At 35.1% G+C, this 14,519-nt stretch overlaps 2 protein-coding genes across 3 annotated transcripts in view; one reads left to right on the plus strand and one right to left on the minus strand.

The window, feature by feature from the left end:
• Positions 1–1,907, minus strand: part of LOC109584493 (NSFL1 cofactor p47-like) — a 2,177-nt gene extending 270 nt beyond the window's left edge. Inside the window, exons 1-4 of the mRNA XM_020000256.1 lie at positions 1,753–1,907; positions 1,640–1,704; positions 69–158; positions 5–21 (exon numbers count right to left, since the gene is read on the minus strand). Coding sequence (XP_019855815.1) covers positions 5–21; positions 69–158; positions 1,640–1,704; positions 1,753–1,890 — 310 coding nt within the window. The 5' untranslated portion in view covers positions 1,891–1,907. The remainder of the gene's footprint in view (positions 1–4; positions 22–68; positions 159–1,639; positions 1,705–1,752) is intronic.
• Positions 1,907–12,166, plus strand: LOC105313847 (uncharacterized). Of its 2 annotated transcripts, XM_011407596.2 has the most exons (14): positions 1,907–1,992; positions 2,043–2,119; positions 2,563–2,756; positions 2,908–3,024; positions 3,273–3,457; positions 5,411–6,993; positions 8,158–8,296; positions 8,355–8,425; positions 8,659–8,871; positions 10,256–10,369; positions 10,657–10,737; positions 10,789–10,929; positions 11,325–11,434; positions 11,945–12,166. In XM_011407596.2, the coding sequence occupies exons 1-14, from the start codon at positions 1,950–1,952 to the stop codon at positions 12,033–12,035; spliced, it is 3,159 nt and encodes a 1,052-aa protein (XP_011405898.2). In that variant the 5' UTR covers positions 1,907–1,949; the 3' UTR covers positions 12,036–12,166. The 2 variants fall into 2 exon arrangements, with proteins under 2 accessions (XP_011405898.2, XP_019855820.1); XM_020000261.1 differs by lacking the exon at positions 10,256–10,369.
• The last annotated feature ends 2,353 nt before the right edge of the window (positions 12,167–14,519 follow it).

Raw genomic sequence — 14,519 nt, forward strand, 5'->3', positions numbered from 1 at the left:
GGACCAGATATCAATTGACCACTAAAACAATACATGTACATAATAAATTAACGTTCTTACTAGTGTACCTGTGTTCTGATCCTCCAGCAAAAAAAGACTGTCCTTCATCATCTTTGGTACCTTCACTTGAAGTGTAATCTGACAAACTGGCCACTTTACTGGGTGTATATGTACAAGAAAAAGATAAAAATTAAAAATAATTGATAATAACTTCTTACAAAGCATATACGTGTACTGTATATCTTAATTCACGTAAAAGCCGGGTGCAATAAATGCCCCTTTAGCAATAAAATGGAACTATAAATACACAAATCTAGCCTTAAACTAACATACATATACAAATAGATACTTCCTCAAGCTTTGAGAAGTTCTAAGTGTGTGGTCCATGTTTCAAATCTCCCTGTTAGCTCAAGTTTTATTTTATTTTTATAATTTTTTAGAGGCCCCAACTTTTTGGACACCTGGGCTTTTATTTGAGAAAATACAGTACATATACATACATGTACATGTCCATGTACAATGTACCGTACAGCGGAAAATTTTCGTGGCCCAAAATTTTCGTGGATTTCACGTTGTTTTCAAACCCACAAAAATAAAGTCCACAAAAATCAATTTTATACGCTTTAAGATGGCCGAATTGTAGAAAACTACGAAAATTAAAGCCACAAAATTGATTTTTGGACGGATCCGTGAAAATTTTGGGCCACGAAAATTTTCCGCTATACGGTATGTATTAGAAAAATTATAATAACAGGTTATTTTATTTTCAATGTTGGCAAGATTCGCCCTGTGACGCTATACTATAGTATAGGGACTTTGGCCCAATTTTCAAGCAATGTAAAAAAACAATTTTGATCAGATTCAGCTCTAACTTTCCACGCAGCATAAGTACATGAACATGAACATTATAATATGTATCTGGAAAAGGTATTAAAAATTTCTTTCCCTTTCAATTTTGTTGAAATAGCAATGTATGGTTATACCATAGGTCGGGCTATATTCGCCGCTGCTAATATTCCTGGTGATAAAAGCTAATAAAGAAGTTTAATTAAATACCATGGAAACCAATTGCTACTTGCTATGACAATTGACCACGTGTTTATACAATCACAGTGTTCAGTAGCTAATCAGCTATTCTTTAGCAGCTTTAGTGGAGCCATCCAGACTCCAATTCTCTATCTGTTATCTTTTTTTATAGATGGAAGATCAGTACTGGTTGGTCCGTCATTATTATAAACCACACCCAAGTCAATAAACAATAACTAGATTACTAGAATGGGTGGAGAGTCCCAAGACATGGCAAGGCAGAGTGAGTAGAGTATTTTTTGAAAAGAACTGGCCAAAGCAGCTTCAAAGAGTCCAAGGATTAGTAGCAGCAAGAAGAATAACAGCTCAAGAGCACTGTAACCTGGTGCTGTGCTTCAATACCACGCCGTTTTCAATTAAAATAGCACCTGGTTGCTATCTCAATTGCTAGCTGCAGGAAAAAATCGCGAATATTAGCAGCAGCCGCGAATATAAATCGTCCTACGGTAGTATAGAGTGTTTTGGAGGAAAACTTTAGTAATCATACATGTACATGTACATGTATATACATTTGTAAATTATGCTAGTAAATGCAATTTTAGAGTTATCATACTGTTTGTCTGGTCCTGGCTTAGCAGCAGGAGGAGGAGGAGAAATTGAAGGTGTGGTTTCTGATTCCTAATATACATGTACAATGTATAAAATATTGTAACAGGTAACATGTACTTCATCTTGAACTGAGTCTTCATTATAAAACCCGTCCAGTGCTGCTTGAAGATTACCATTAGACGCTTGAAGGAAGAACTGGGCTCTTTCTCTCGTTGCTCCTGTCACTAAACAAAATTCATCAATTTGATTATCCATTATTAAAGTAGGTGTGGCCGTATAATTTTTTAAAGAAGTGGGCGTGTACTCCCATCAAAATGGATCTTTCTAAAGCAAAGAAACTGTTTGCTAGACCAAAAGGTACTTAAAAGTATCAGTTTATACTTTAAAATGTGTGTGTTTCTATTTAGATGATCCGGCATTCTTAACAAAACAAGTCAAAATTAGACAAGTATTGTTGAAGAATTTAGCTCGAGTTGTGAAAGAGGTTAGTGTATTTTAGTCAATTTTAGCAAACTCTCTCATTGTAATTGAAATATAAATATTTGTATGTGCCTATATAATGCATAGATGGTCATTAATTAATTTGTTTACTGTGAGCGTACAACATGCATGTACCTGTACATGTACAGTGAGAGCATATTCATTGTTTCACTTCAGTTCTTAATTGTAGTTTTGGATTTGAAATTTTGGCGATATTTCGATAGTCATTTTGTCAAAATAAAATCCACCATTTTAAACTATTATGCACATGTACATGTACATGCTCAATTGATTGTAGCAGAAATTATAACTCACCAATTATCAAAAATTGACCAACCAATTCACCAAAATTGTGTCCCTTGAAATTTATCAGCTATACATGTACATGTACAATGTACATTACCTGCTATTATAAAACTGTTATATACATTGTATGTGCATTTCCAGACACAGCTGCTATTCGCACGTACAGAAGGTGAAATAATTAAGGATTGTCGTCCAGTCCAAAGGTTGTGTGCAAGGTTCGAGGATATTCTTCGTCATGGATTAAAGGCTGGATGGTTTTCCGCTGGCAAGGATCCAACCTTCTGGCCTATTGTATTGAAAATATCAAGAAAACAAGCAATTGAATATATTAATCGGTAAATTAATATTAATGCTATTACTAATAATGAATGCATGTACATGCAATGAGCTTTAAATTTTGTGCTTTTTAGTACATGTGTATTGTGTATGTACTTTTGTTTCATTATGTTTTCTTATTTCATTACATGCATATATGTACATGTATAGTCTTCAGTATGCTCAGACTGACTCTGGTAAGTGCAGAGCATGGATCAGATTGGCAGTTAATGAGTGTTCACTTGAAAGTTATATCAATGTCCTTACTCATGACTATCAAATGTTAAGGTGAGACAAAGTGTGCATATACATATGTATGTTCATGTACATGTACATGTATATATACATGTGCGTGTGTTTAAAAAATTTTTGGTAAAACTACATGTAAATTGCTAAATTTGTGGTGATTTTTGTCATTGTGCCATTGAGCATGTACATAAAGATTTGACATTTTCACCAGGATTTATTTGCTACAAAATGCCATATTTTGCACAATTTATCGTCTGAAATTATATTATCATTATTATTTCTTGTAGCTATTATTACGAGTCTCATGCTTTCCTAAGAGATGAGGAGGTAGTCTCTCCATTCCGTCAGCTCCTCACTGGTCTGTCACAGATTGGGTTTGATATACCAGTAGATACAGCCAGTCTTGAGTTTGCACCAGCTCCTGAAGTTTTGGAACCAGTCCTGAGACTAAGAGCACCTCAACCTGTTCAAGGTACATGTACATGTACATTTACATTATTACCTCAATGCGTGTACACAGTGTGCATGTATTATAGTATGGTTTAGATACGCATGTACATGTACCTGGTAAAATCACATGTACATGTACTTGCTTTTTGTCAGTAATAATGGCATTTTAGAGCCTAAGTGTATGTACATGTAATAAGTCACTTTTGTCTCTTTTTATTGGGACGAGCAAAAGCGAGCCCCACATAGTCGAGTCGAGTATGTCTGTTTGTTTGTTTGTTTGTACACGTACGTCACCCCTATTTATGCGTCTATAAAAAATAATAATCACACATTTTAAAATGATAATTTTGATAATTACGGTACCACGTGCAAAAACAAAGAGCAACTTCAGTAATCACTGGTTGAGAGGAGTTCAAGAGTATCCAAAAAAAACAAGAGAAGCTGAAGCTTAAAGCATGAGTAATTCACAAGAAGATGCTCGTGAAGCTCGTCGAATTCTTCGTGATGAGCATGAGAAGGGGCAAGACTGAGGAGGAGAAAAGAGCGAAGAGGTCCAAATGCTAGAGATAGGTCTTGTCGCACCCAAAGACAACAAATGGAGTCTCCTTCTGGCTTCTGAGACCAACTATCTTCCATCCTAGATCTATATAACTGCAGAGATTCTTCACTCAAAGCTAGAAGCTGAAATTCCTTCTGTGCAAATTCTGCATTAGTGTATTGACATCAACATTCAACATTTAATAGCCACTACATCATTGTCTATGTAGACATTGTATATTGCTAATCGAAATGTTAATCGTTTTGCTCGCCCCTTAATGTTTTACATTCGCCTAGTATTATTATTAATTGTTATTATCATGTTATTAAAATTACAAATATGTCTCTTGCATAAATGCTGTGTCCTAATGTACTATTAACAGTACATGTACATATACTGTTAATATAGACCTCCTCAGGTGAGATTAATGGTGGCCTATGAATATCATTACTGTTGTTTATGGTATCCACCTACAGTGATGATTGGCTGCCATTTTGGACTGCAAGATTCAATGGAGGATGAATGACGAAAAATTAAAACTGATTCTTTTCATTGGCATGGAGCTTTTTCAAGCTACAAAAGCTAGTTGGAGGAAAGAAGGGTTGCTGCTAAGCATCTCCTAAAAGGGATTTCGTGCAATATGAAGCATATTCTTTATTACAGCTTGCTTTCTGCATTAACCCATTCATACTCCATAGAAAGTTTCCATCCACAAAGATTATTTCAGAGTCAGCCAGGCTCAGTCATGCCCCTTGCCATATATTATTCTTTGACATAATTCATTCTCACCCAAAAGGTCTATCACCCTTTGTAGTTACATTTTTATGTCCATGTAATTGTCAATTTTTAACTCAGATGCACATGCGTGCATGTACATGTATATGTATTATTATTATTAGGAATTTATTATTAGTGTTGTGTCATAAAAAATACATGTACATGTATGTCACCAAGAGTACATAATACCTAAAGAGAGTATCGATCGGCCCTATACAAGCTGCTGCATGAGGGCGTATTTGCTCAAAGTCACAATCCGCATACTCCAGTATACTTTATCAATGAATATAATTATCGCGTAGACATTGATTTGCCATTGTCACGAGCTGGTAAGTGCTTGGGGCACAAACTCCTGGATACTAGCAGCACTGCCTTTGTAGTTCATCTTTCCAGCCTTCTTTCAAGTTTCTTTCTTGTATTGGAAGAGATTGCCAAGTTTTTAAAAGCTAAGGGTCAGATAATGTTGCCACATGGTTGATCACGTGATATGTAAGTGTACTGGAGTATGCAGATTGTGACTTTGAGCAAATACGCCCTTATGCAGCAGTCTGCTATAGGGCCGTTCGATACTCTCTTTATATTATGTACTCTTGATGTCACCGATTATTACATGTACATAATGTTACCAGCCATTATTACATGTACATGTATTATTTTTAGGTAAAAAGAGTGAGTTAGTACATTCCTCAACCAGTAGCCCTCAGGTCAGTACTAGCAGTGACAGCAGTTGGGGCTCAAGTAGTGCTGATTCATCATCTTTGAGTACCGGAATACCTGAAGCCACACCCACCACCGAACTACATGTACATAATAGTAACATTAAACCTGATGTGCAGTCTTTGCAGATGATAAAGGACGAGGTGTCTGGTCTAGAAGCTTCTTATCATATTGAGGACACTGTCCTGGTTATTGATAGTGTGAGTGAGAGAGGAGGAGCTGCTTATACTGACCTCTCTCGGTTTAATCAAGCACTAGAAGACAGTGAGGAGGAGGAGGAGGAGGTTATCAAAGAAGAATCAAAGGAGAGAGAAGGAGGGGCAATTAAATACATTCCAGCTAAAGATGATGACGATGACGATGGTGATATTATGATGTTTGATGATAAACTACCTCATGGTAATGTTGATGCTAATGCAACTCCACCAGTTGAGCCAGTCCTTTGTCCTATCAGTGATGAGATACAGTCAATACCTGAAGGTACAGGCACTAGTATTGAGCCACAGGATGAGGTAGACGTGTCCCTTGCTTCTCAAGAGGGAGTACTTGATAAACCTGACGTTGACCTATCGCTAGATGAAGAAATGAAAATGGAAGTAGCTGAAGCCCAGGAGAATGATACACAAGATGATAATGATGAGCAGACTGTAGAGAAGGTGGAACAAGTTGAAGAAGTCGAATATTCTTATGGCGACATATTACTAATGGCGAAAGGTCTGTCTCCTTCAAAAGATAATGAGATGTCTGCACGAGAGAGAGAAGATACCCTGAAGGAGGAGACAGGAGATATGGTGAGCTATAGTCAAGAAGGACCCACTACTACTGATGATAATGATGTTATCAAAACAACAGACGAGGCAATGTCTTCTAATGTATCAGTGAAGGTTGATTTACCAACATCAGTTGACTATAACTCAACTAACCCGTTTTTAACTGATTTTACTGACCAACCCACTCAACAGTTTGTACAACCTGCCACCCTCTCTCCTAATCCATTCTTTGATGAGGAGGAGGAGAGTCAGCCTAACACACATCCTGTCATACCTTCTGATAAACCAACTAATAATCCGTTTGATATTCACTCATCACCAAACGTGACTCCTCTCTCTCGCTCACCGGCTCATTTTAGTCCTTCTCCTCTATTACCTGATTCAGTACCAGCTCCTGATAATACTGGAACTAGTGTAGGGACAGATAATACTAAATTATTGAACGTGAAAAACAATGAAACTGAGGGATTTAAAGAAAAAGAGGAACAGGTACAGGAAGAACTCGTTGAAGATATCGGAGAAGGTTATAACAGAGAAAGGAGTGTCCATGAAGATGAGAGAGAAGTATCATTTCTGACTTCAGAAGGAATCGAGAAGATGTCATTGAATGAGGAGTACTTTGAAGAAGAGCTAACAATTGAGTTAGTTGAGTATCAAATAGCCCAACTTAAGAATCACCTGAGGCGACACAGTAATGACATCAATTCGCAGAAGAAACTATTGAAATTACAACTGCTGAAACAAGAAATGAAAGAAGTGAGCACACACTATACATGTACACATACATGTACATACAGTGCATACATACATACATAGCCCATGTTTATTTCTGAGTAATGGCCCTAAAATCACACCCTTTTATTACCTTTTTCTTATACTTATTATGCTGTGTAGAAGTTTGAGCTGATTCCAACAAATATTTTTTGAGTTACATGTACATTTACGTACTGTATGAACATTTTTTAAATGAGCCAATTTTAGAAGAAAAGCAAAGGTATACATTTACATGATGTACGTGTACATGTATATGTGTGTACAGTACATGTACATGTACATTTTTATATATATGCGGACACACGTACTGTGCATTAGCTTAAATGTGGTCAAACTTTATTTGATATTAGTGTTTCTATGTGTTTAATAGACACATATGCATGTACATCTGATACTATAGTTGCTGTATCCATAAGCCACTGCATGTTCACTATCACTAGAATACATGTAGGTTTTGCTTTGAATATGTACCGTATTTCCTTAAATAAAAGCCGCATGTGAATAAATGCCAGGGTAGCAATAGAATTCAAGTGTAAATATGCAAATCTAGGCTTGAAGTAACTCAGTAGTCTTGTGGATACTGCCTGAAGTTCCTACAGTCACATGCATGAGGTCACAGGTTGGAATCCTGCTCTGGGCTTAAGTTTGTTTCTTTTTCGAGGTCCAAATACCATTAATCTTTAGGAAATAGACGCCCGGACTTTTATTTAAGGAAATATGGAAAATGTCTGTGTTTTAATTATTACATGTACCGTATTTGCTGGATTAAATGCCTGGGTGTTTATTTCTTAACAGGGAAAAATTCAAGTAAACAAAAAACAAAAAAGCCCATAGTGGGTTCGAACCCGCGATCTTTTAGCGTTCCAAATTGCACTCCAACAGTTTGCAATCTGAATCCTGGGGCACATATATTGGGTAAAATATGCGTATCTATAGTTAGAAAATATTTGTCTTTTGTCATTGGCATTTATTTGAGCAAGGTGTTTATTCGAGCAAATACAGTACATGTATTTACATGTATTTGAATTTACAATGTACATGTAGATGTATATGATGAATTCCTTTTTTATCATATTTTACTGACCATAAGACTACTTGTACAAGTACGTGTATCCTTAATATTTATTTCCTCATAATCATTTCTAGTTATCAGAGATTGATTCTTCTGATGTTAAAGTCTGTGGTCATCAGTTGACACTGCTACCTAAGAGACTTAAAGCAAGGAAATGTGACACTTGTAATAAACCAACAGTGAATCCACTGCAAGTTGTAATGAGCTGCTCATGTAAGTACATGTAAATTTATACTTTATTATTATTTATTTATTTGTTTTTTTTATTTAGTATGTGGTTACTTCACTCATGCTAAGTGTTTGTCTCAAATTAACCAAAAGTGTATCTTTTTGGCAATGAAGGTATTGTACATGCACACATACATGTACAGTACATGTACTGTACATACAGTACATACACACACACACACACACACTTTTTCAATTGTTAGCTGCTCACTTCAACCAACAATCAACCAACATTAATACACTACCAATACATTTTGTATGTGTACACTGTATAGTACATGTACATGTGTATCAGTGATTGAATCATTATTACATACATGTATATACATGTACATGTTCAATGTTAGGAACAGTCTGGTTATACAATGAATATATGTCCAGAGAAAGGACTGACTCCTCAGCACTTTAGATGTGCTTGTTGCAATCAAGCACTCAATAATTCAACTGAAGTCAGACTCTGTGATTACACTGGTCAATACTACTGTCCTGACTGTCATCATAATGAAACTGCTGTTATTCCTGCGAGAGTGTTACATAATTGGGACTTTACCTCTAGAAAAGTGAGGAATTCATTTTATAGTTACTGTTCAGTGTAGCCTCTAATAATGGATACTTTAGTACAAGAATTAAAGTTGCTCTGTCAGAGCCTGAAATACATGTAACAGTGCACATTGGACATTTATGGCCATTTTGCTTAATTGTCCGACCAAATTTTGTGTTGTTCTACTAACAACATACTGTAATTTTTCAAATAAATTTATTAAATGCAATTTAGCACAATAACATGTCCTACCACAGGGTTTCCCACAAAGCATGCTAAGCGAGCAGTGAGCATGTTTCATGTGCTAACAAGCACTATATTAGAGTACATGTACATATGGCATTTGGAACAAATTTAGAAAATTCATAAAAATCCAAATTTGATTGGAATCAGTTCAAACTTTACATACAGCATAAGAACATGTATGCAATATGCGTATCAGAAAAATTATGAAATTAATGAATTCTCTACTTTCATTTTCATGAGATTTTGCCAAAATCCCTGTACATGCAGGGACTTTGGCCCAATTTTTAGCAAGTTTAACAATTTGTAAAAAATTTAAGTTTGATTAGAATCAGCACAAACTTTCCACACAGCATAAGAACATTTATACGTATCAGGAAAAATTACAAAAATGAAGAATTCTCTACTTTTCATTTTTCATGAAATTTTGCCAAAATTCCTGTACACCACATAGTGCATGCAGGCACCTACTTTGGCCCAATTTTTGAGTAACTTAAAATTTTTTTAAAAATTAAATTTCATTTGAATCAGCCCATCAAAATTATTTTAATGATTTATAATGCATTTATTATTATTATGAATTATAATTTAGGATAATACACAAAAAAATTATTAGAATCAAGAATTGTGACTTTGTCTAAATACCCTGTACTATACCTGTGCATGTAGTACTTGACACTACATGGCACAAGATGCTGCATGAAGACTACATGTACATGTATGCCGAAATCCTGTGGGAAACTCTGTCCAACCATTAAAAATGGCAGATCAAGTTAAGCATTGTTCAGACACAATGTCTGAACATTGTTTGAATGTTATTTTAAGCTCTGCTCTGTTATACAGAGGTGTCTTTTGTGTAGAAGTTATTGTATTATAGTAAGGAATTTATTGGTACACTAGGTGTTGTTTGTTAAATGAAAAGAGCATCTATTAAGAGAGGCTATGTTATATAACTTTATTTTTTTATTGTCTATAATAGCAAAAAAATTTGTGCCCCAAAAGTTTTTGCATTTTTTAATTGGATCTTTTGTTGTTTAAGACACTGAAAATGAAAAACTACAAAAATTAAGGCCACAATAGATTTTCAAATTGCATCTTATATGTATAGTATGTACGATTTACATGTCAATTATTCATTTTATTATTCTTGTATACTGTAGGTTTGTTGTGGTTGTTATAAGTTATTGAATGCTTTGATCTCTCGTCCATTAATAAATGTTAAATCAGTTAATCCAACACTCTACACTTATGTACATGAAATAACTACCATTGAGGTATAGTAATAATTATAGTAATAATATTAAGTACTGTACAACTGATTATATGGGAAAGAGAATTTTTGTTGATTTAATTGTCTTTCAATAGTCACTTTTAAAAATAAAACCCACAATTTTGAACCATTACATGTATGTACATGCTCAATGACACATGGATGCACATTTGCTAAACTAATACCTGCCAATCACCAAAACATTAATTTTTACCCTTCAAAATTACCAGCTATACAATGTACATGTACATGGCATGTACTTATCCTTTTTTGTATACATGTATACATTAGGTATTACGTAAAGATATAATACTAATGAAAGAGTATCTTGTGAAATGTGAAAGAGCAAGAACTGAAAAACTGATACAAGAAGTAACTGAACATTAATTGAATTGAAATTAAATTAAGTCAATTAATATACAGCTCAACTCATGGCCTCATTTTAAAGACTCCTCCATTTTGTTTTCACTCTCTGACCTCATGAATGTTCAAGAGGGTAATCTCCTCTCACAACTTGAAGTAGTTCATCAAATGTTCCTAAGTCACATCACCAATGAGTGTGAGGTACAGTACAGTATGTACATGTACATTTACATGTACAACAGGGCTGAAAATAGGGTATGTGGAGCGTAGGACAGAAACTCTGATGGGGTCCCCTATTAATGCAAATTACCCCATCCTTATTACCAGTAATGAATATGTACATGTACATGTACATGTACATACATGCATAATTTTATGTAAGAACAACTCTTGAAGCTTTTTTGTCAAATGATGTTTACTTAATTTTGTCTTCAAAATTGAAAGTTGCTTGCATTATAAAGTTTGTGTTAGCTCCCCAAGACCCAAGATTTTACTATATGCCCTCTATGATTGGAGGCCCAGGGCAAATAGTCCCACTTGCCCTGCATAATGTACAGGTGACTAGTTATGTGTTATCTTGTTATATTTTTATGTAGAAATGTTCAGCTAATGGTACAGCATGTGCTGTTTGTCATTCAAGGGATCTGTTGTTCAGGTTTAGTAAAGATGTAGTTATATGTCCTAACTGCTCCTCACACTTTCACAGGTAAATACAAGTACATGTACATGTAGAAAGTTACCATATATCCATAAATAGAAGCCACATGCAAATAAACGCCGGGGTAGCAATAGAATTGAAGTATAAATATGCAAATCCAGGCATGAAGTGACTCAGCGATACTGCCTTAAGTTCCAGGAGTCAAATGCAAGAAGTCTTTGGTTCGATTCCTGCTCTGGGACAAAGTTTTTTATTTTTTATTTTTTCATATTTTTTTGAGGTCCAAATACCATTTTAGGAAATAGGCGCCTGGGCTTTTTTTAAGGAAATACGGTACATGTAAATGCATGTACAGTTGAATGTATGTATAATGCAATGGTGATTTGACTTGTCTAAATTTTGTGCTTGATAATCAATTTTTGTTATGTGTATCATTTACTGGCTGATGCAATTAAATATTCAAACTACTGTACTTTCAGTAATTTTGAAGTGGATGGTGTACATAATATTGTTTTATGACAGACAATAGTAATTATTGATGGTTTAACCCTTACCTAGGGATTGTTATGTATCGTTAAAGAATGTTTGTGCAGTCTGTAGTCCACCAGCTGGTAAGAAGAAGACTAGGTTCTCAAGAAAGAAAAACTAATTGAAGTACAATTTATTTAATTATTTATTGATTGGTTTTGACAATTAACTCTTTATTGTGTTATTGGTGTGTAATTTATTAATAATTTGATCAACTTTTAATTTTTTAAGGATTATAAAACTTTATGCTAATTTTCTGTCCCAAAGCATATCATTTACATGTAATATTAAAGCTATTACAGGGATAATTCACACAGTACCAAATGTACTGTATAATGTATGCTCAAACTTGATGAAACACCCTTACTATAAAACTGTACATATAATCTTTGGCTAAATTTCATCAAAAACACCTCGTCATTTTAGTACATTTTCTAATGCATAATTATATTTACACGTATGTTGTGCAGAAAGTTTGAGCTGATTCCAATGAAGTTTGGATTTTTAACAATTAATTTTTAAAGTTGCTTAGAAATTGGGCAAATGTCCCTGTACTATAATACAGGGTCGCAAACCTAATTTTGCTAAAATTTAAAAGGTAAGAATTCTCCATTTTTATTACTTTCCTGATACATAATGCACGTACTTATGTTGCTTAACTAGTTTGAGGATTCTGATCCAGTTTGGATTTTTAAAATAATTTTTAAGCCGGCAAAAGTCCCTAAACTGCTACAGTACATGTAGAAGTGAAGACTGCTATTCACTGCTGCATGGTTACGACTGGTTGACTAAATAGTGTTTTGCACATGTACATGTACTAATGCGTGTACTGATTAATTTAGTTTGGGCAATGATTTTGGTTCATTCTAATGTCTATAGGTTATTGTATCTCTTTAATACATACAGTTAGTCATGGCTGGGGGTTTGTGTGTAGGGTTTATGTTATAGCCACACCTCTTCCACAGTTTCCTTTCTTCTTCATGTGGCTGCCATGATTGTTAAATATGTGTTAATGCAATTAGCTTTCTGCATGTTGATTTTTAATGGACAATAGCAACAACAACTTTACAACTTCACAATATCAATCTCAAAGAATGAAATGAAAAAAAAGGAAAGGAATGCTCATATTCTCAGTTAAAATTTTACAATTGGTAGTGGTTTGTGTGGTTCTTTTTTCTATCAATCAATGTCTTTTTTATATTCCCTGGGAGAGGAAGAGCATTAAGGATTCCAGTATAAATCTAAATACATTCAAGCAATGGATGGATAAAAATAGTTTTGTATAAATATTGTACTAATTTTATCCAGTTAGGTTGAGACTCGGGTTGAGATGACTCTTTATTAATGTTGCATGATATTCTTAGTAGCCTGATGGTTCTATGTGACTGCAACATAATTAGTAACAACAGGTAGTACCTGTTCATAAAACAATGGTGTCATTACTTTGTTCTTCTCTTCCTCACTACAGTTACTGTATGATTGATCTGGTGTGAAGCTCTTCTTTTGACAGCTGATAAAAAGTTCTTACATATATTTTCATCCAGTGGAAATGGAATGGATACACTCAGCTGCTGCTGTAGACTGGTGTTGTATCTAAGATTAGTTGTTATGAAGGACAGGAGCAAAGTAAGAATGTATCTATACCTGTCCTATTTAATCTCAAAGTATTTCTCAGTATTTGGTTACATGTTAGCATGTCTTAAATTAAATTTTATGTACTGTGGTGTGCTCACTTCTACTATATCCAGTAATGATGTTGATGGTAGGAGTACATCAGGTATCTTCAGTGAAAGAGCTTGTAATGTGTTGTTGTATTTTACTAACTGTACTTCATCAGGTAGAGGAGGAGGAGCATCAACATCTAAATGTATCATAGATATTAGAGTAAATGAAAGGGATCGGAAACAGGCGTCTTATTATACATTGCTAGGAGACGAATGCAGCTTGACACTTGCATCTAGGGCTGTTATTGAGCAAGAACTGTCCTTTTGACACCTGTCATTCCAGCAGTGGTGCCAGTATACACCATTATTTAACCACATGACTAAGTATGGCTGACAAGAACAAGCTCTCTCCCTCATCTAGTTCTATACTTCTATCTTAAAGCTAACCCATGCTGAACAGAATAAAAAGAAAGCTAAAGATAAACTGGCTGCCAAGAAAAGAGCCCAAGCACCCCCAGCTGTTTCTCTTTCCTCTGCTACCACCACAGTTTCTTCCTCTCAATCCAACTTGGCAACTTCCTGGCATCACAGTCCTCCACCCTTGTCTCCTTCCTGTCCTTCTGTACAGGTTCCCCCGTCTACTTCTTCTGTTGCTGCCACAGGTTCCTCAATATCCAACACAGCCAATGAGCAAGTTCATTGTGTCTGTGGATCCAACGAGGAAGAAGGCCATATGGTTGAATGTGAATCTTGCCTTAAATGGCTCCATTCATCCTGTATTGGTCTTCCATCTACTGTCTCTTCCTCCTTTCCCTTTGCCTGCCCTTTCTGTATTAAATCACTATTTCAACAAGCATCCAGTCTCCACTCAAGCATAACTGATATTCAGTCAACTCTGTCAAATCTAGAGATCTCTCTACACAGTCTTGATTCCTCGATCT

This window comes from Amphimedon queenslandica, unplaced genomic scaffold (genome assembly GCF_000090795.2).
Source record: "Amphimedon queenslandica unplaced genomic scaffold, v1.1 AMPQUscaffold_13204, whole genome shotgun sequence".
NCBI lineage: Eukaryota > Metazoa > Porifera > Demospongiae > Haplosclerida > Niphatidae > Amphimedon > Amphimedon queenslandica.

Excerpts from the sequence above, each read along its gene's own strand:
- LOC105313847 (XM_011407596.2), top strand. The coding sequence starts at position 1,950 with ATGGATCTTTCTAAAGCAAAGAAACTGTTTGCTAGACCAAAAG. Across the intron at positions 3,025-3,272 it reads CATGACTATCAAATGTTAAG|CTATTATTACGAGTCTCATG; the intron begins GTGAGACAAAGT and ends TATTTCTTGTAG. Across the intron at positions 8,426-8,658 it reads GTATCTTTTTGGCAATGAAG|GAACAGTCTGGTTATACAAT; the intron begins GTATTGTACATG and ends GTTCAATGTTAG.